This window comes from Eleginops maclovinus, chromosome 23 (assembly GCF_036324505.1).
Source record: "Eleginops maclovinus isolate JMC-PN-2008 ecotype Puerto Natales chromosome 23, JC_Emac_rtc_rv5, whole genome shotgun sequence".
Taxonomy (NCBI): Eukaryota; Metazoa; Chordata; class Actinopteri; order Perciformes; family Eleginopidae; genus Eleginops; species Eleginops maclovinus.
This window is the reverse complement of record NC_086371.1, coordinates 10,467,535-10,490,048: the sequence shown is the minus strand read 5'-3', so window position 1 is coordinate 10,490,048 and position 22,514 is coordinate 10,467,535. Positions and strand designations below refer to the sequence as shown.

Below are 22,514 nucleotides of genomic sequence, written 5' to 3'. Positions count from 1 at the left end.
TGGGTTATGTTTTAATAATGCATAATGTTAATGAAATGAGAATATTTCAACTGTCAGAGGGCTCTCTTGCTTCCGCAGTTGGCAATCCACCCCTTTCATAAACTCCCTTCAGCTGGTGTTTCTGTCCACTAAAGTGTACAGTGCTCCTCCTTTACCCTCTGCAGGTGTTTGTGAAAGAGTCTTGATGTGAGTTAGTTAATTGGCATGTACCACGTTCCTTTCACTTCCATCAAACAGAGTGTTTTGCTCCAGCGCTGTACAGCGTGTTCCTTCTCCTCGTTCACACTAGACCCTGAATCGGTTGTCTAACATCAGTATTCTGTGAACATGATGCCTGTGAGTCATTATCACGGACCCAAATCTAATTTTACAGCAAGCATACGAGCGACCAAGCAGCACAGGCTGGGGCAAAAGACTGAATAAACATGGAGGTGTGGCACGTGAGGTGAACCACAGCTGTCAGGTGCCGGTGAGACACGGCAGGATGCAGGCTCACATAAAAACACACATGCATTCTAGCATAAAATTGCAGCAATAAGAACAGATGACACAGTTCTACTCAGCCATCCCCTTGGACCCCTCTGCCAAATGTCCTCCCAGAAGCTCTCTCCTGTCCTCAGCGCCTTCTGCTGTTATCTCATTGAGCATCAAATGAGAACAAGCCTCTTAATTTTAAGTAGAATACTGTAAAAAAACCAGCATATCTACTTATGCTTTGTATTTGCGGAGAATTATCTGGTAGCACTCGCATTTCTAGTCCACATTTCTGATCTTTGTATGTGTATGCGTGCGTTCTGTGGACCTACGGCCTTATGACAGCCATTAGTGTTAGCTCGCTAATCCACTGGCTGGAGAGATAATTAGACACTGCACATCTCATCCGGCCCGGTCAGCATACACTTACAGCTGTCGCGCAGCTCCTCTCTCTCTCTCTCTCCGTCTCTATCTCTATGTTTTCTCTTCCTCTCATATTTCTTCTTCTCTCATATTCTCTCTTACATTTTCTCTTATCCGTTTTTCTAAAACAGTTACAAATTCATGTCTTCAAAAGTTCACGAAAAGGTCAAAGTGCTACAATGTCAATTAAAAAAAGTAAACTACACATGTGAGCAAATGATGTGGGCCTCAATATACTAATGAAAATACTGAGGGTGGCTCTGCTCTGTTGGTGTGTGTGTGTGTGTAGGATGTTGCAGGCCTCAGATGCATGTTCAGTATGATGTAATGTGAAGCAATCAGGCAGTCAGGGATGCAGTCTTTCAGCTGTACAGATGATCACACGTAAACATCCCCACTACAGGCCAGTGTCATGCAGTTTCTCTAATCCCTGTCCTCCGCCTGCCAAAGCATGGGTTAATATGTTAATCTCAACATGTTATCCCCTCAATTGCAAATACACACACATTGACCCTGAATGGTCTGTGTCACAGGTCATGCCCAGACATTCAAGGATGGTTAATTTTTCTTCAATCATTAAGAAAATCAGATCCATCCAGTACTGAGACAAACCTGTTCTATATCTTTACATGTTTGCGGCTACTTTTGTAAACAGACAGAGCTTCACAGACAAATGCCGCAGCAGCTGTGCTACTTGGGGAACTTGGTCTAAGTAATGTGATATGGACTCCAGCCATTTGCACTGATCCTTCAATTGGTAGCAGAAGGTTCATTGCTGTCACTCAATCAAGTAAAAGCATGACCTCTCACTCACTGCACGCAACATGGGTCGATCCAGCCATAGGGCCTGATAGAGGGTAGCACCCGGAGAGAATGAGGGACATCGTGGTATTACTCCCTTAACGGTCATTCAAAGAACAAACTGGACCTAGTTAGAGTATCTGTATTATGTTGTGGTCTTTTCTCTTCATCCGTCTCAATTAACAAACTAAAATGACTGTAAAATGTGTCTGTTCTTGGGCCTGCTATCAGAGCAGGTATTCACATTTACAGTAGTTAGATTCATTTTGAATTTAATTGTAAGACGAGCAGGAACAAAAATGCAGATCTTACAGGTGTTGCTTGAGATGTCCCCATGGTTGTATCAAAGCTAAACAAGCAGCAGCAATTAAGAACCTTCAAGTTGTCCAGTTTGACATATACACCTACACAGCTACAGATTAGGCCTTCATTGACATCAACCCACCCTTTGAAGTTCAGACAACCAGTCAACATGTTGTTATGCAACACCTGCACAAATCTAGTCACAACGAAAGTGTAAAACTGAATTTGGTCAATATGTCACAAGGATTGCACCACACAAAATGCACACATTGCATTCACAGAACGCAGTGCAGCAAAGACTCAGTTGTGCTGCCTTTGGACTTTTTGGATCCTTCTTCATCCTTTTTGATGAGTTCATAAAGACAGCAGGACTGGAGAATGCTTGAATATTGCAGACAGATGAGTCCATCTCAAAAAGAAGAAGAAATATAAGAGGCTGGTGCTGCTTTGACACTGTCAAATTACTAATTTAAGAACCCAGCTGACAACAGTGGGAGCTGTACACACTGTAAGCCCATTTTTGTAAAAGAAAAATCTGAATTAAGTGCTTTTTAAAACAACTTTTACAATCATTTACATTACATTTATTGACATACTTTTGCAATGTGTATACTACTTACTTGATTTTCAACAACATACTGTAGCTCAGGAATATAAAATTGCTCCCACCAGACTGTACTTTCAGATGAGAACCTGCACTTGAATGCAGCACTCAAACAAGTTTTCACCAAAAATACATGTTTCAGTTTTTTGTAATTTCCTGTAACTTTTCTTGGTTCATGACACTTGTTTACACAGAGCTGAATGGGTATACAAATCTTACATTAGAGCCGCAATAAAATGTCCTACTTTTATGATAATAACTGATATTTCTATGCAAAAATTAAAATGGAAGTTAACAATTTTCGCCCTTTCTAATATGGAGAACTTTAATTTCATATTAAACTAAATATATTTGGGTTTCTGCCTGATATTTTACAGATCAAGAAAATAATATGCAAATGAATTGATCATGTACCTTCAGTACATATTGACAGTATGGTACAATTTTGTAGAACTATGATTTAGAGCAAAAATACACTGTTGATGCTAATTTTCAAGCTTCTTTTGAACATGTTAATATCTGTGAAGCCTATGACAATGAAAGAAATGGACTAGGCCAGAGAAACAAAGAGTTTAGTTTTGGTATTCAGAAGTTTTATTATAGTATAAGAAGTCATTAAAACAGTGTAGTCCAGGACACACTTCTGTAGTTAGCGGGATAGTTAACAAGCCCTTGGCTGCTGGCGGGTGCTAATTTCTTGGCATGACGTAATGTCCGCAAAGGGATTAAATAACATTGTGTTATGATTGCAGGCTTCATTACGATTTACAAGTTCAATGCTACTCTGTGTAGCATCTACTCTGTGTTGCTTTTCACATGATGTGCCTATTACAGCGCACAGAGAGCCATTACGGCTTTACTGCTGTGTTTTGGCCTACTTCATACCTCGCAGGGTTCTCCACTGTTTCAGCTCTGCTCAGCTCCTCCCACCTGTTCAATTTCGAACACAGGTCCACTACCATCCATTGTCATTATGTTTCCATTGATTTCTCTGTGTTCTGACTTTACTCGCATGCACAGGGACTGAAAGTGAAAAGTGGAATACTCCGTGTTGGGTAGGGAACATGACCTATTTACCCACCCACTCCCATAAGTTGAGTCATGTCTCCTGTCGTGTAATTTCCAGCTTAGCCAATTTGTTCCGCCTAACACTTTGGGCTTTTAAGTACACTGATATGATCCATGCCAATCCAAACCATGCATTCACAACGACATGCTTCAACAAATTATGGTCTTTTTGTAATCATAATTATTTTAAACTTAAGTGTAGTACCAGAGATAGAACCCATATGCAACCATTCACCGCGCATTCACTTTAAAGAACGCTTAACATGCTACTTTGCTGTGTTTTAGATCAGGGGAATACATCTCGCAATAACTTCCTTAAGGAAATGCAACAGTGGCAGGGGAAATAAAGATTCTGTTGCCGGACTAAATGAGCTTCATTAATGTTCACACCCAATTCGCTGAACTGCACATTTGACCTCGTTGCATAATGTTCAGTTATTCTTGAGGCCAGACATGGGACGTAACAGGGTTATTCGAGGACATGGACCTTGTTAATAGACAAGATGATGGTTTGATGCAAATATCTGGATAAAAGAGATGACAAACATATATACAGCAGTCAGCTTTCCTTGTCACCAAGTGAGCACAAGAAGGACATTTTTTTCGTCTCCTTTAAGAAACCTTTACTTGCCACTTCTAAATCAAAACATCATGTTAGCTACAGTTTTAGTTTCAAGAATAGCACCGTTTCCACTTTCATAATCCTTGTGAAGTAGTGTCCATCACCTACGAGAACAATATGTCCTAAGTTAGCAACTCTTAAAAAATGATGAAGCATGACCTTGCGCTCTCGAGCCAGTCTCCGAGCTTTCCTTTGTGTCTCCATCAGTAAGCAGACAGTTTAAGCCAGCTGGTGTCTGAGATGATGCCTTTAATCTCACTCCATTCCCTTCCTTGATGTGTCAGTCTGGAAGGGATATGTAGGACAACATCACTTCACTTACTGTATTCTGGGACTAAGACGGCTCTAGCTAGACGGGGTAAAATTAGCATGGAGTTATTAATACAAACTTTCAGAAAGTCTGTGCTTTTTTTTCTTTTGGCGCCTGCTCACTGGCTTGATTTCTCTTTGATACCAGATGTCCCTCTTCAGTGTGATGGGAGCCTATTTCCTGAGTGTGTTCTGCCTAATGGAGGAGGGATAACTTGAAAGAAAATAAAAGTGATTTTGTCGATTATGGTCTCTGAGCTCCTCTCTGTAGCTTTCCCACTGTGATGGATATTGCCAAAGGGCCTCCATTGACTTACCATGTATGATTCACACATGTTAGCTGCTCAGTCATCCATTTTGGCAAGGGAGCCTCCCCCACACTTGATTCCCTCCTCCGGCTACCTCCTGTTGTGATGCTGGCAATGATAGATACTGGATGTTGTTCTGATAACAGCCATTTAGAGACTTCTATTAGATTTTAATGGCTGGCTCCCTGTGTGTGCATGTGTGGGTTTTATTCATGTATCGATGTGTGCTTGTTGAATTATCTACATACAAAAGTGCCAGGGTGCATACATCATGGTTTAATGATCTTATCTTCCCATGCACTACTTCAGCTAACTGATTGAAAAGTAATGTGTCCTTAGGGTCGCTAACCCAGAAACAGGCCTTAGATGTACCAATCAGATTTTGTACAGTGGATGTACAAAATTACATTATATGTTCCCTGTAAACCGAGCTGAGACTTGTTCATTGAATCAAACTCACAATGTTGCTGTAGTTCTCTGCTGCTGTAAAGCATTCAACCTGTCTGTGTCTCCATACACAGCGATCAGTCACAGGGACTTGTTCATCTGGCTTGCAACAACATTGGCTATGATTTACCCACAATCCCCCAGGGGACCTGATAACTGCTGGGTCCTGCAGTCGGTGGTAAAATCCACACACATTTTGTCCATGTACACACAGATATTATATTTCAATTAGCAGCCTTAACAAAATCATGGCCGGCTGACATCAGCCCATTGATGTTTCATAACTGATCCTGAGTGTATAATAAACCTGACTCCTTATCATATTCCTGCTCAGGACACCAAAGAAACAAAGAGGACATGCCAGACTCTGTTATTATCAGAAATAATTAGTCTCAGGGTCTATGACCTAAAGCTTTTTAGTAAACGTATCGCCAACCATCTACATTTTTTCTAGCTAGTTTGAGGACAAGAGGAATAGGGAGCCTCTGTTGCCTGTAGTTTTACAATCTTGTGTCGGGGGTAATGAGAGCAGATCGCTGGTACAGCATTAGTCATTCCCTGCACGCTGCTGTCTGAACTCTGGCCATTTCACACACCGTTTGGCGCCTCTGATTGAGATTTCTCCACACACACACACACACACACACACACACACGCACGCACGCACACGCACATACAGACACAAAGAATGCAAACGCAACAGCATGTGAAAGCCCCACAGCATAGATCCCAGCTCAATTATTCAAATGAAGTTAAATCAAGGAGTGAGAGATTATATAAAGCCAAGCCTGTGTAAAGGTATTCATTTGTGTATTTGCAGTATTTTATACACTGATTTCAAAGTATACCAAAAAGAAAAGCTTTTAAGGTCTACTCCCAAACAGATACATGTTGTTAAGTGACAATACAGGTTGAGAAGGACTGGGATATTAACATTTTAATACAATTACAGAGTAAAGCCTGTATAATGTCAATGTTACAGTTACAAAAGCAAAGACCTCTGGTTTTTAATGTCCTCAATTTCACTGACCAATTATAATCCCAAAATGATATATTTATTAAGTTATTCTTATAGTGGCAAAATGTGATATTTACATAATGAAAGAACTTCATGAATATCTAATCCCATATTGTGCAACTGGTCCAGGCATGCATGAATGAAGATCAATTGAAATGTCAATTTCTGAGATGATGAACCTCCTCTTCTTCCACATGAAGAACTCTTGACTCTTCCGTTATGCAGTGAAGATCCAAATTGGAAATAAAAATCTAATGGATGATCATTTTTAACAGTGCACATCCTCATCTATTTGTATCATTATCAAAAAGACAGATACAAAATGTCTGGCAGAGGCTCAACACATTTTCCAGTGCCATATTTATCTTTTATTGATGTAGAAAATAGAATTGTGTTCCTTTCTCTTGGGTAAAAATATCTACCGTTATTCTCGCTGTGTGAGAGGAAATATGGCAGTGCTGATCAGTACTACTTTGAAGCCAGTTGTTAGACAAGAGGTGAGAGGTTGAATAGAAATTTCCAGGCATTGTGTTTTTCTGCTCCTAATTATTTTCCCTGTTTTAAAGTGAGATTGAGATGCTAGTGTTTTAACGAGGAACGGGCTGGCACACAGCTCAGGTATCATCAATACAGTGTTAACGTTTGAAAAGTACAGCCTATGTGTTTTATGTTATTTTTAATGCAACTAAAAATATGATTCACATTGTTAAAAAATGTAACGTTCTGGTACTTTAGACACATAATAATAAAGCACAGTGAACGACCGATGGTTTCTACAGTGTATCCGTTCCAGCATTGACAAAAGACCTGTAATTATTCCTCACTAATGGTTTGCAACAAAGCTACAGTTTTTGGCACCTTTTGGCAGAGTTTGTCCACACAGGTGAAGATCATGCTTGTGTGCTAGGAAAATAATAGGACTAGTGGATTTCAGTTTTAGCCTACTGACTCCCTGCTTCCTTTCCCTGAACACAGCCCTTTGTGGGGGATGGATCACACAATCATTGCCACTAGTCTGGCAGGCAGTCGGCCATGACTGTACCCTAGCCCCCTCCTCTACTGGAACCTTGAGTTATGGTTTCTTGCTATGCATTAGCCAACCCCCATTCTCAGCGTGCACACTCTCTCTCTCCCTCCCTCTATCTCTCACACACACACACCCTCTTACGTGTGTGCAGTCTCCATGGTAACCAGTGGTATCACTATGGCGCTGGTGGCCTAGCATGCTGGGAGCTGCTGTTGTAGTGGATTTACTGTACCAGTGCACGCACAAAGAGCAGACAGCCAGCAGAAAGCTGCCAGAGGGCTGAATAAAGCATTAACACTTTGAGCTTATCAGAGATCTTTTTATTTTTCCCCCTGGTCCTATTTCACTTTATCCCCACACTCTGTACCAAGAGGTTCAACTCAAAATCCTGCCATTGCATTTTCCAATGATATGTTAAGATATTCATTTACTTGGACAGTTAATATCTTGATATAATCAGTGGCACAATCATAGTATGCAACTTTGCCCTCTATTAGACTCCAGGAGCAAGGTTAACCTCCCCATTTATGCAGTGTTTGCCCTTGAAGGCACTTTTCTCTGTGAATTTAAATGTTCATTAAACCCTTGGTGTTATCATGACAGCCTCGGGTTATTAATAAGAGGAGAAAGCTTTAATCGTTTGGTTATATTTAATAATGCGGAGGTCAACACAGTGCTCAACCTTGGCAGCTCCCAGGCATTTCTCCGCTTTTACTTTAGAGCTCTGCTCCCTGGTGGACAGAGAGGGCGAGAGCAGAACGGTGCAGGGACCTTCTGGGTCTGTGAAGTCAGGTGTGTGTGCAGCCTGAATGGCACTTTTCATATGACTATGTTTAACAGTTTTTTGATTAAAAACCCCCTGCAAGTCTTTTCTAATTCCGTATTTTGGACTGAAAAAACACCTCTTCACTGCTCATTCTCTTAAACGCATCTGCTAGCAGTAAAGTGAGTACATTATCTGGCTAGGTTTGGACACTACTTTCATGATACAATCAGAGTTCATTGTACACATTGCACACATGATTGCTGAGGGACACTTACCGAAGTGTATGCTTTTAGCTATTCTTAATTATTTTGTCAACCTGTATGTGTGAGAGTTCAGTACAGTGAATTGTCCCCCAAGAAGCTACCTTAACTTTGGGACACGACAGTAATTAATTTGCCCATGGCACATTGCTACACCAAGCAGAAAAACACAAAGACACAGAGAGAGCTTTCGTGTGCGTGTGTGTATTAATGAATGTCCTTGTGTGTTACATGCTTGACTTGTTGTAACACATTGTATACAGGTTTAGGTTACAGAGGTCAGTGTTGGGACAGAAACTTTCGTTACATTTTGATAAAACCAGAGGCTTTTCACTCATCTGATAGGTTAAGACTTATCAGCGGCCAACTTTCACTTGCAATTGATCACACTAAAAAGGCTGTGGTACACTTCAAATGAGTCAAATATAGTCCTGTTTTACATTGCAAAAAGACAAGAGGACTAGATCTATATATTCTTCAGAGACGTTTGAAAACAAATGATACTGCAGCACTTAGGATGAAACAAAAGCGTATGATTCATACCATTTTTCTTTCAACACCACGTCTATTTAAAACATAAAAAGTCTCTCCTGTATTTATCTCACCAGTTCCACTTCCCGCTATTGTATGCTATTGTTTATTTTACCTCCTCCATAATGTTTGGCTGCTGCTATGAAAAGCAGCGACAGTGTAACAGACATTATCAGGCTTATACACATGTGCACCTTCTTTAGCTTTATCTTAGGTATTTGATTAGCGTCGCTGTTGTACAATGCGGCTCGACTCAATACGGTTTTCTGTCCTCCTAACTGTCAGTGATAAACTCGACCATCCTCCTGTAGGGCCACGGTGTCTGCTTGAGTGATGGCCCAGGTTTATCAGTAGTGGGATGACAGAAGCTCTACTTCTGGTGTTCAGTCTGTCTATGTTTGCTCCTGGCAGAATTAGATATATCAGATAGTACCACACAGAGATAGTGTATACTGCACTGTAAATAAGGTTGTTTAGAGGATCTTAATACACCTTTTCCTGTGTGAAGTACTAACATGTATTATAGGATAGGAGCACTGCATCCCTACTTTATAGCATCATCCACAGCTATTGCTATGCTGCTGTGGGAGAGGTCACATTTAACAGGGACTCACAGTATACAACACATGTGATATACGTTAATATCTAAGTTAGTCCCACATTCAGTTTGCTTTTTTATTGATCTATGTATTTTTCAAATGTAACATAATAAATATACCTTATATTTACATAGTTACACACTATCACAACTATAGTACAGTTTTGCATTACATAGCTACAGTAACGTTTTGTATGACTTGCTGATAATAACTTCAAACACCACATTCAAGTAGACACATTTCCCGTGTATGTGATGAATGTAGAATTACTGTATTATGCGCAGTTTAACCTTGATTAACTTTGCCAAATCTTTTCTTAGACTGTATTGGAGCAAAGGCTACATTTTCTCTATGCCATTATAGAGAAAGCCAATAACAGGAAAACAAATGCTTTAAAATCTGCGGTATGTTACATGTCATTTATGCCACATCTCTTGCAAATCCATATATTGGTATTGACCTGTAAGCTATTCATAATCGTAGTTTCACTACTTTATTCCACATGTTCATAGTCAGCATCTTGCATTATCAGTCATTCTCTGAATCAAATATTTATTTATTTGCAGTGACTTCATAAATGTGTTGGTTCACTTTGATGTAGTGCAGTATGTGTCCTTGGAAATATATAGTAGTAACCTGCTAATATTGCACTTTTTTGTGAGTGCTATGAGAAAGGGAAATTATTGCACTAGCACTAGATTTTATGAAATGTTAAAGTGATGTTTTTTCAAGATCAAAATCAGCTGGTAAGTTAAGTTTAGATTATTTAGGAAGTACTGATGCTGTTTGTAAAGAGGTACATGATTGCGTTTTGATTTTAGGCGGATTTAACCTTTGGGGTTAATCTGCTGCTCCAGATAGCCAGTCTACTAGCTCCATCTAGTGGTCAAAGCTACTCATGCTCAGTGGACTGCATAATAAATAAATGTACTAAGGCTTTATTATCTCAGAGCTCATTATTTAGTCCATCTTTACATAGAGCAAATCAATAGTTCCGCTTTTATCTCTGTAATCACTTTTATGAAAGATAGACTTTACATTTCAATCCATACCTTTTGGGACTAATAAGAAATCGAGCTGTACTTGTTGCAAAACCAGAGGCCACACTTTCATGCCGTGTTTTGTCAGTAATGCATGCCGTGATACTGTCAAACCTCATGCCATATTTGGTCAGTCTCAGCAATAACTGTGTGATTTGTAGAGAAAAAAAACGGACTCTACAGGGAACTGTCTGTCCTTGTTAAAAACACTTTGCCTAATGCATGTTGTCTCGGTTGAATGTACATCAATATATATTTCAGTCCAAAGTGGACGGGCCTGTATAACCGGTTTAGCCAAAGGCATTATCGGATCATTTTACATCATTTTTTGTAATATGAGAGCAAAGTCTTCCCTCCCTCAAGAAGGAAGTACAATCTCAGCCTGCATTTTCGATCACTTTCCTTCAATCCAGCCCCTCCGTTCGCAGAAACACAGCGAACACACGCCCGTGTTTGCCGGATCAACAAGACCTCCAGATGAATGTTTAATGAGCATTTTAGAAGTCATAATGGCATGTCGCTAATGTCCTGTAATGATCTTCCTGTTGATGGCCACGCCTCGATACTTTCTCTTCAACTACGCCTCTGACAGCAGTCTGACAATGGTTTGAACTTTGCTGAATGTAGACTATACTCGCTTCCACTTCACAACGACTTCTATCCGAGTCACCGCTTTGGCTTCGCTGTAGAGAATCATGACTTTTCCATTGAGAAAATCCGTTTCAGGTAGGCTGCTGTTTTTAAGTGTATGCTGTTTTTATTCACTTTTTATTAAATTATTTTTATTATCGAGTGTTTTTAAGACACAGCTTTCCACTTTTTTGACTCAAAAATTGTATATGGCTTTGAGTTATGTTTGTAGTGAAGTTTAGTGGGACATCATTTTGTTGATAAGTTGTGGCTTTCTTGGTTCACCGCCTTGGAGCTTTCCGTGGTGCTGTAAGGGAGCTGCCTTCAGCGTTTGAGCATCTCTGCTGTTTTTCACTGGATTTTTGTCGCTGTTTGTTTGGAGATTTTCTATTTTTTAAGATCACATAACTGTATTATGTTTATATATAAAAAGGTGTGATGTTTAGTTTCAGAGCGTTTTATGTTGTATTAACTTCTATGTTAGCAAAGGTTCACACTTAATAATAGTACGATTTGTATTCAATCTTTTAAGTCCAAATGCAAACAATGAGGTGTGTTACTCTATATTATTAAACGGAGGAAATGGAAAAAAGTATGCGGCAGTTTTGATTAAGGACTGTAGATGGCACCATTGGTTAGGGTCTAATTCCAGAGCTGAGAAACAAATACAAGCAGCCTGTCTGCAAGCAATATAACCTGCCTGCAAAGAGGGGAAATGACAGAGCCCTCAATGTGAGGACATCACCTTTGGTGTGGAGTTACTCTCACTAAAACTATGTTGAACGCACGATTTTCCGTGGGCATTCTTATGACCTAAATTCATAATTATAACAATAACTAATACAGAAAAAAAATGGAGAAAAAGTTGGGATAAGCGTGTATTCAGATACTAAAAAAAAATCACATTAATTATGTGTGAATGTATGATGCTGTGTAATCCTAGGGTTAGAGGCATTTTCTGTAATGTATAATAAATCGCTGCTTATTCGACTTTATTCATCTTGCGTTAACATCACTGCTGACGTTTGATGACGTTACCTGCTGTCAAATCCCTTGCATTTATCTGCACTCTCTAGTGGGCAGTTTCATTAGCTAATAATTCACATTTCATTTTATTATTTAATTTATTTTTGGCAGTTCCTCTACGAGTGGACGTTCGCCCTCGCACAAGTTAGAAATATGTTGTTTTTTTTATTCGTTAGGACCGAGCTGAATTAGTAGGTATTTCACTTTTTTGTTATTGTATGTCCAACGTAGTTTAATAAAATACCGAAACGTGTGGTATTTCTTTCTCTTCTCTTGTCTTTCTCCTCTTTGTCACTCTCCGCCCCCACGAATACATCCCATTATCCGAATATGTGACATGAATTACCCCATATGACAGCCTGTATGGAGATTTTCTTTAGCGTACACATTGCCTGATGTGTATCTCACTAGTTAGACTCCCTGCCCTCCCCCTCCTCGCCCACTGCTCTTCTCCAGGTTGTCGGTGGGATGCTCTGAGCAGCTGAGTCTGTGCTTTGCGCTGAGCTCGGATACTGCACCCACAATGATGCGACTGCTGCTATTGCCTCGCTTCAACCTAATCAGAAACACAAATGGATCTTTAGCCATTCGTTCACATGCTCTGCTTTGCCTTTTCTAAAGCACGCTGTTAAGTCTGTGACAGCAGCAGCTTCAGTAAGGGATTAGAGAAAGCAGGACCCCTGCAAACATTCCTGCTGTCTGCAAACAGGTGTTTCCATCATTTGGCTGTGCACTGAGCTTCATTCACCACTGTCTGCTACCCGAGCACCATGTGCGCGGCATTGTAGTTAAGTGGTTTAATGCAAAACCGCTTACGGAGACTGGGTTTGTGCATATTTGTTCTGATGCAGGGACATACAGTTGGGAGAACATGCAACGTGCTATAGTGAAAGTATTTTATTTTTTGTTAAGTTTCACTTTTTTCTCTGGGAGATGCAACGGACTTTATAACGCCCAAATTCTGGAAACGTGATTCATTTGGACATTATCTAACAGGCTTTATCGCACTACTAGGACTAATCGTTTGGTCTACTCTCCATAGCCAACTTGGCATACTCTTTGTTATTTGACAAATCTTCGTTGTTGCGCCTGGACGTTTACCTTCGGGATTCAGTTTTCTGGGTGATTATTTTCACGCTTCTTCGGAAGTTTTTCCGCAGCCAAACTGGCCATGGCTGCGGCGATAGCCAGCTCCCTCATAAGGCAGAAAAGGCAGGCGAGGGAGCGGGAGAAGAATAATGCCTGTCGCTGCGTTAGCAGCCCCAGTAAAGCCAAGGGAAGCTGTGAGAAACCCAGCCGACTGAACGTTTTTTCCCGGGTCAAACTCTTTGGCTCCAAGAAGAGGCGAAGGAGACGACCAGGTCTGTTGTGAAATTTCATCGGGCAATCATCCTCAGGATCACTATAGCTTCATCTACTGTAGAGTGCGATTACTTTTTGAAAATAATCTAAACTCCAGAGATTATACCGAGTACTGCTCCATTCCTATGCAGATTTCTAAAGATGAATGAGTCCGTCAGAGTTGTAAGGAGAAAAGAGGCTGTTTATTTATTTTGTCCATAGAGAAGTCACCTTTGGCATCTCACTGATGAGGGATATATTAAACTCGAACTTGATTCTTCACTGTCCGCTTATCCAGGCCACACCGGACAAGATATATACAAAACGTATTATTAAGTCGAGTTAGGAAATCACTTAAGACTTCACGGTCACTTACAGGTCATTGCTCACTGTTAGATCTTACTGCATAATAAATTAATCGTAGGTGATTTTATTTCTGTATTATCAGTCTCTAAAAGGATTAATAGATTTCAACATGCTACCTTTAGGTAGACTGTAACTTCAAAAAATATACACATTCACAGATTTGAAACATAAGGCAGGTTTTGCATTTAACCTCACAAACAGCTCGAAAGTTAGATTTCCACATTTGGCCAAGTTCTTTGTTGATGATGCGTACAACTGAAATAATTTTCGGCAGATAGTACAAGAACAAAAATGCTAACTATAAGTATATTGCTTAGTACCTATACATTTATAAAAGTATAACAAAAGTATTATGAGCACATGTGAGCCAAGGTCCAGGGCAGCTCTTAAAACCCTTCTATCAATGCATTGACATAAATGTGTCTCTGTCGCCTGAAGCACCCACCCCCTTACCAATGTAGTGCAGAAGTGACCGCAGCTGCAAATCCAAACTGATCACATCCTACTCAGGCCCAAAGCTCACCTTTTCTTAGTTGTGTCAGTTTCTGTATGCGTGTGTGGATATGACAGGCATCAGTCGGATATGAGATTTCTTCCAAACATTATCAACCCAACATCTTGATTTCCAAGCAGTTCTGTATATGATGCACCTGGAGGTTAGGGTTCATGCTTATGCAACAACATAACTATTCTTCAGTTCTGCACCCCTCTCCCTTTCACATTTCATATCCTGTATGGAAAGCAATGACAGCAAAGAAGAAGATGTTGTCTGAGGGCTGGCATCTTTCAGTTTCAGCCGTGTATGTACTTTTGTGCATTGTCTGGTAATGCAGTGTGTAGATTATGACGCTCTTCTGTGTTTAAAGTACATGTGTGTTAATGAAATCAATTTCAGATTACTTTTATGCCATAATAACGCAAAGTACAAAGTTTCACAAAAAAAATCATTGTTATATTTTCACTACACACAACTTCTCAGCAGCAAAGGTAACCTAAGTAAGGGCAGAAAAGGCAGTATTGAAAGGTAAGTGAGATGAAAGGATAGATGAAAGGTTTGGTAAACCACAGTAAAGGACACTCCACCAGGGACAGTAACCAGGGAATGGAGAGAGCACTTAGCTCTTATCAGACATTACACTGATACAACACAGACAGGCTGCACAGCCACTTCAAAAGTAAATCATCTGCCACTTCAAACTATTGTCTTTTAGACTCACTGGAGCTTGTTTGTATGTTCAGACATGTGATAGTGTGACTTTTTCAAATTTGATAGTAAAGCCATCTCTATTGTCTTGCTCTATGTACTATAGTCCTTGTTTTAAATGTGTTTAACTAGTATTTAAATAGAGATCCTTTTTCCGAATGTTAAAAAAATGAATTCACATTTTGGGCACCATTTACACAAGTTATGTTATTTTCACTTAGATTTCGACATATTTTAATTCAAAATTAAATGTACTCAAATTGTCGTCGTACATACACATCACAGATTTCATCGAGACTAGGATCTAGATGTTTTTGACGGCAAAAACCAAGTATTCAAGGCATTTGAAACTTATATTTTCTAACTTAAACTCTACCTGTATTGGACAGTTCATATGCAGAGAGCGATGGTAAGCATGAAGAGAGAAAGAAGGGGTGTCATAGAACACACGTCATCAGCCATCTTAGACCACTGAGCCACCTCACGCCCCTAAGCCATTTTCAAAATTTGATTTGATTTGATTTGCTCTTCTCCATCTGTGGTCTGACTTCTCAAGTGTAGAGCCATAGGGGCTGCCTTTTTTGCATCAGTTCCCCTGAAGAGAAAACAAAGAAAGTTTGCAGATTGTGGATACAGGAACATTGACCAAACTGCAAATGTTAAAGAAACTAAAATGTTTAAATGTTTTTGATTTAAACATCCTGCTGTTTTGTTTAGGCAAATTCTTTATAATAAAAGTGACGTGCACTGTGTAAAGCAACTACAGGATCAGAGTGAAATACGCAGTAACAATATCAGCAATCTCAGAGCCTTTATTGGTCCTGTTTCATAAAGTTCCAACCACCATGAAGGAGTTTGTGCCAGTGAAGTATTTTAAACTGCAACATTCTGGATTCAAAACTATTCAACAACACAGGATTCACCCAAAAATGTCAAGCGAAGTTTAAATCTTAATAGCTCAATTGCTTCTTCTGACATGTTTTTAGTGGGGATTGTGTTTGTGTATCAAAGTCAGCCGTCATGCTGCTCCTTTTTGTCCCTCTGTGGTTTCACTCAGTCTTGATACCCTTTGACTAAACTGAATTTTGTGGCTCCAGTAATTCCAAAATGGCGGCGAGCAGTAAACTGAAACTGATGCTTTTTAAAATGTCCCCTTAGAAGGCTACGTGTGACATCTCATTGTAACTTTCATGTTTTTCTAAAGTTTGTGGTTTCATTCCTGTGTCTTCCTGTTTTTTTTGTCCGCTCCACAGAGCCCCAGCTGAAGGGGATCGTGACGAAGCTCTACAGTCGACAAGGTTTCCACTTGCAGCTGCAAGCAGATGGAACCATTGATGGAACGAAGGAGGAGGACAATGGTTACAGTAAGTTTCACTCTTATATTATGTGCCCCTTATTTTTATTGCCATGTTGTACGGTCGGTCAGGGGGAACCTCGTCAAAATCCTACTAGATAAAACAGATGCATAATTTGACATTAAAAAAAAGGTAATAATTTGCTATATAGCAAATAAATGTTATTGAAATAGTCGGCAAATCATAAAGCGTTTAAGATTGCTAACATATCATCATGTCATGACTTTGGTATTGTGATAGTTTCGTATCTTGAGGCCTGAATCCCACCCTGAATTCTTCGTCTAAATTGGTAATTACACCATTAATGACCATTACAAACTTTTCAAAAGTGTGCTTTAATGGGTCCATAGTACAGAGAAAAACACTTACTTCTTTACTGCCACTGCATTTAAGGGCTGCAGTTTGGATAAGTGGTTTATTTCATCCAATCAAAGTCAATCCTATGGCAACCTCAACACTCACAACGATTGGCTTTTTACTCTCGTACAATCATCCTCTGTTGTGAGAGCCAGTAATGTCTTATACTTGGTGCATCCTTATTATTGCCATTACACCCACCAGCTTTGTTTCCCAATAGGCAGATTAAAGAGGAGATCAATGGAAGAGTAACACCACAGCCATATGTCTTTTAACAATACAGTTGAAATACACCACCTCATAATTAGACAGTGCAGTGAACACTATGCTTTTGAAGATTAGAATGGTAGAGTGGTTAGTGACGTATGTTAAATTCACTTTGCCAGTATATTGTAGAGTACATATCTACATGACACACTGAATCAGCTTTGATGTAATACTTACTATAATCCGACACTAAGCAGATGTAAACACTTCTGGAGTCCCTGAATTAGTAACTCAGTATTCAATTACTCCCCTGGTGGAGGTGGCGTGTGTATCTCACATATAAATAGCAGCTCTGTGCATGTGGGATGCTGTCCTAGCAGATTACAATCTCATAATAAAATGATGGTAAAAAATGAAACTACACAAAGCTGACTCTGTACGTAGAACTTAAATGATGGAAATCACAACATCTCTATTTACGATCACACATTGTACTACACTTGACACACTGACCACCTCACCCATTACCTCTATTGACTTGCATAACAACCGTCCCGAATTGGCTCAAAAACAGTTTTTGAAGAGAAAATTAAAGAGTGCTGCCGAATAGGAAAAGGAGGAAGAGTGAGGCTCTTTGCACTGCTCCAAAAATAGCGTTGTTAGGCGCTGGGTGCGCTTGTCTCCATGGTGACGGAGAGCACAGTCCTCTTGGAGTTACTGGTGTCTTGTGATGGTGGGAGAGGACCTACTCAAACACACACACACACACACACACACACACACACACACACACACACACACACACACACACACACACACACACACACACACACACACACACACACACACACACACACACACACACACACACACACACACACACACACACACACACACACACACACACACACACACACACACACACACACACACACACACACACACACACACACACACACAGATTTGTGCTACTGTAGTTTGTAGCTGAGATGACAGCTTTAGCTCATATATCCCAGTGATTCATCTCCCACAGTAAAGAGTTTCAACTAGGTTGTTCTGTTGCATCACAACTTAGCAAGCCCACTGTGTATCTAGAGAATCAAAACACAGAGCTGTAATTCAACTCTTTATCATTTTCTTCAGAAGGAGGAGGCTACCATTTCACACTATACAAATGCAATGGTATTTCTTCAACCCTAATCTTTGTAAGTAGACAATACAGTTTCTATTCAAGACCCAGAATTAGGCAAATTCATTGGAAGACTTCTGAAGTGTAATTCACATCAGAGAAATGCAAATCTAATTGCGGACACCTTTTTACTATTGTATTAAAATGTTCAAACTTGACTCATGTCCTTAAATGTCCCTATTTAATGAATATTCTCTCCCTTCAAAGTGGACCCTTTCTGTGTTTTAGCTGGAGTCCTAAGAGAAGTTGTCTCATCTGTGACTATTGAATGAATAATGTCTCTTTCGAGCTTCCTGAGAATGCAACAACCTGAAACAGTAACATCCTCCCTTATGCAACGCTACTATACTCACAAATGCAATCAAATCCAATTTCTGTTTCTGAATATAGGTTGTGCATTATTTACTTCAGTACAGTGTAACCCAATTTACCTCCAACGAAGAGCCACTGCAGTTGAACATTAATCAGACCACAGCAGAAATGCAGTGTAATATTGTCACAACAGCTTTTTAGCCATCATGCTGTCATATTTAGTCTGCTGTAATTGCATGCAAGCTGCTCTCAGAATAAGTTACAGATAGAATAAATGTTTAAAATGTGACAAGCGATCGTTGTTAACCTTCGAGTTTATTGTCGAACCAAATTGTCATGACTCCCAGGCTGTTAGCGGATGGATGTTAGGCAGAGAGACAGTCTGCATGCAATCATGAAAACTTCTTCTCAGGCCTCATCACCTTTCTCATTCTGTGTGGCTCTCTGCACCAGGAAAGGTCTGTGAGTGGGTGGGTGCTGTCATCCTCTTCAGTTTGCTCAGGTGTTTCTAGGAGCCACGAAGTAATTGAGTTTCCGCTCTTGAAAATCTCCATCGGTACATCAGCTAGTAATCCTTCTGAAATGAAGTGGACTGCAGATATGTGTCGTGGTGCGAGCATGAAGCAAGAAAGCTCAGTGAGCTTTGCAATTATAAAGACAAGAACAGCTCAGGTAGCGAGATGTTTCAGGAGAGGAAAACATAAATCATAGAATCTAAAAACTGTGGTAGGAAAAAAAGATCCAAAATGTTTTCGTATAAATCAAAAATTGTTTTGTTAATAAGTTTGCAAATCAGGTTGGTTTGACAGATGGACCCTTCTTACAAAAAATACTTTCTCATCAAACAAGTTTGCTGATATTGCCATCTGTAACAGTATCTGTAAACTCTGGAAAGGATTTGTTTATTCTACGCACTGCAGTATTGCAGAATGCTCCAAATAGTGGCAAAAGTTGGGAGGATATTTTTTTTAATGAAGAAAACTACCTCAACAAACATATTGTTTTTATTCTGTCTAATCATTTGTTTGGAATATGTTGCTGTGACTGATTGTGAACTAGTAAGTATGTGTTAATGTTGAGAGAGGATGCGGATAATGCAATATAGTAATACGTAATAAAAATCAATCACACAATTACTGTGAAGTGTTTATGAAACACTACAAATTGTGCTGTTGTAAATAGTAAGTGCTGCAAATAGTAAGTGATGGTTGTTTAAAATATACAATTTGGCAGGATTTGCTACATAAAGCTGCCAAAGCAAGCATCACAAAAAAAAACAAAAAACAGATACAACAATCTGTCATAGAGAGCGGTCCGTCTTTTCTAAGTCATATTTGATTGCTGTTTCATTATAGGACTGTCAATAACTTAGTGTTTGAAAAGTGAGGCAATTTAAATGTTATCTGAAGTTAATTAACTAAGTAACCCAACCGTACCGTACCTGAGAATGTATCTGATGATTTAAGATGCGGAGAAGCCAGTTTGAGGAGAAATTGATAGGGTTTCTGATTATACTGTATGTAATTATTATAAATGTTGTGTCTCATCAGCCATCATTGTATCTGTAAAGTGCAAGCAAGACACTTCAGATCTTCATCTGTCCAAAAGCCTCACATTCGTTCATCATAATTGTTGGTATGTTTAGTACATGGAGAAGCAGAAGAAAGGGTAGACGTAAGACCACAAAGCGAGTGGTTCTGGTATTTAAACACCTTTGCACTGAACAAGGTATATGCTGGCACAGTCTGTTTACTTTACCAAGTAAATACATTATGCATTCCTGTGGCAGTTGTTTACAATGAAAGCCCGGAGAAAAGTAGGTGTGCAATGCTAAAGTGATAAGGCCAGATGAAATGGCCAATCAAAAAGTCTCTATAGTGCACTTTGCTCAAAGGCTTCTGCAGATAGGAATCTAAGTGGTTGACAAGAGGAGAGGAAATAGAGTAGCGGCACACTGAGTCACGGCTTAACTGATGTGAGAGTAACATTTAATTTCTACTATCAAATGCGTCCTAACCGGGAAGTCTCTATTTTAATGTGACAATGTAGAGTGTTAACATTCAAAGGGATACTTGAGATGAGGAATTTTATTAGAGAGATTATAACTGCGTCAGCTGCTATGCAAGGAAGATTGTTTTTCTGGTATGTAACCACGACTACTGACTTTCAGGTGTAAGTACACATGCTTTCCTATATTCAGCCCATGGAATCCCTTCCAGCTGCTTGTAAACAACAGGCAGACAATAATTAGGGAGAGGAGTACCTCCTCGACCAGCTGGGCGGCCGCTGGCTCTTCAAGCTTCACGACACGAGTTCAGCCCGCTGGTCACAGGCAGATTTATATGCGTGTCACGTGTAAATCTACTGGCATGTGCACGTGTTCTCGCTCTGATTTTTCAAACTCTTGTAATGCTGCGTCTTTGCAATTGGCCCAGGAAAATGGCATTATTGTGACGTCAGCTTACATTTTTATCATCATAGATTTACATTTACAGTGTTTGCATGTTCAATTTCTTTCCATCGAAACATTGTGATATATATATATTGTTTGCAATAGTTTAGCTCAACAGCCTATGATTTGAATTCCTGTGTAAACACAACTCCTTTGTAATTGTATCTATTTCTCTGTTTCTCTCTTTTGTTTTTAATTTAGTTCATTTGCTTTTATTGTACTACCCTTGGGAGACAGTGGCTAAGTCCCTGAGCTTATGTTGTACCTCTATTTGTGGTTTGGGTATTAAAACTAACTCTCCCATCCAGACAGAGAAAGGGAAAACTAATGACCATAATTTTAACCCCTTAACAGCAAATTTAAACAAGGTGGAGCTCAGTGTTCTTTGGGCTTTCTCAAAGAAAAATGAGGATTTAAGGAAGCTGTATAATATAATGAATGTATTCACTGCCTAATTGTCTTTAAAAAGGTGTTTTAAATGGAAATAAATGCGTACTCTTTTTTTATAATTTGTTTCTGTTGTTCTTCTCTCTACAGCCATGTTCAACCTTATTCCAGTGGGGCTGCGAGTGGTGGCCATCCAGGGGGTGCAGACCAAACTCTATCTGGCTATGAACAGTGAGGGCTTCCTGTACACATCAGTAAGTGTCTCCATTTATGTATGAGTGTTTCTGTGCTAATGTGTGTATGGAATGGGGTCCTGAACTCTATCCTAGTGGATTAGCTTAGCGTCCGGCTGTACGCAGAGAAAATGTTATATCTACGGAAGACATCCTGTGGTGACATGAATGATGATAAGAAACACATCAAGAACATGAGCAAAATGAATAGAGTCAAATGAATAACAAGGATAAAGCTAAAAGTGTTTATATTTTACCCGTTTTTTTTAACACATTTATATATTTTGAGGAAATGGGTAGCTCATTCTCACTGTGCCCACTCAGACACATCTTCATCTGTGGACTGATATAATTCGGTGTCAACAAAAAGTTCAACGATGCTTTTTAAGCAGGTGGAGCCGTGACATATCCGACTGTGGCAGCTGGCTCTTCATCTTTGATTAAATGTGCAACGTTATGAATAATTCAGTTGCAGACCGAACAATGTTCCTGTTCGTGTTCCTCCCAAATGCCACCATCACAAGTGTGTGGCAAGCGTCACCGAGAAGACTGACAGGCTGGTTGGACGTTCACCCAGAGGGTGTGCAGACACACACAATCAATGGTAACAGGCAATCCTTGTAGTCAAATTAGTAAAGATTGTTCTGTATCGCAAAGGTCTCAGTAGACAGGCACAGTGGTGATTGATTAAAACAAGCTTAGAAACAGCAAGGAAAACCTAATGATCTTGTTGCTTTTTATTTTGCAGCTGCTTCTGACAAATGACCTATTGACTACTTAGACGATAATATGATGATAGGCCTTCTGGCTCCTCTCTCTCTCTCTCTCTCTCCCTCATGATTGCACTCTTCTCAT

The 22,514-nt window shown here is 39.7% G+C and overlaps 2 protein-coding genes across 6 annotated transcripts in view; one reads left to right on the top strand and one right to left on the bottom strand.

Annotated features, from left to right (window-relative positions):
• f9a (coagulation factor IXa) overlaps positions 1-22,514 on the bottom strand; it is a 112,019-nt gene that overhangs the window by 58,927 nt on the left and 30,578 nt on the right. The gene's annotated exons all lie outside the window — the stretch shown is intronic.
• Positions 1-22,514, top strand: part of fgf13a (fibroblast growth factor 13a) — an 82,157-nt gene that overhangs the window by 46,238 nt on the left and 13,405 nt on the right. For 3 of the 5 annotated variants that reach the window (XM_063876761.1, XM_063876760.1, XM_063876763.1), the window contains 2 exons: positions 16,421-16,531; positions 21,577-21,680. In XM_063876761.1, the coding sequence (XP_063732831.1) occupies positions 16,421-16,531; positions 21,577-21,680 (215 nt within the window). Of the gene's footprint in view, positions 1-10,983; positions 11,327-12,771; positions 13,618-16,420; positions 16,532-21,576; positions 21,681-22,514 lie in introns of those variants that run through there. The other 2 variants (XM_063876764.1, XM_063876762.1) reach the window with 2 other exon arrangements.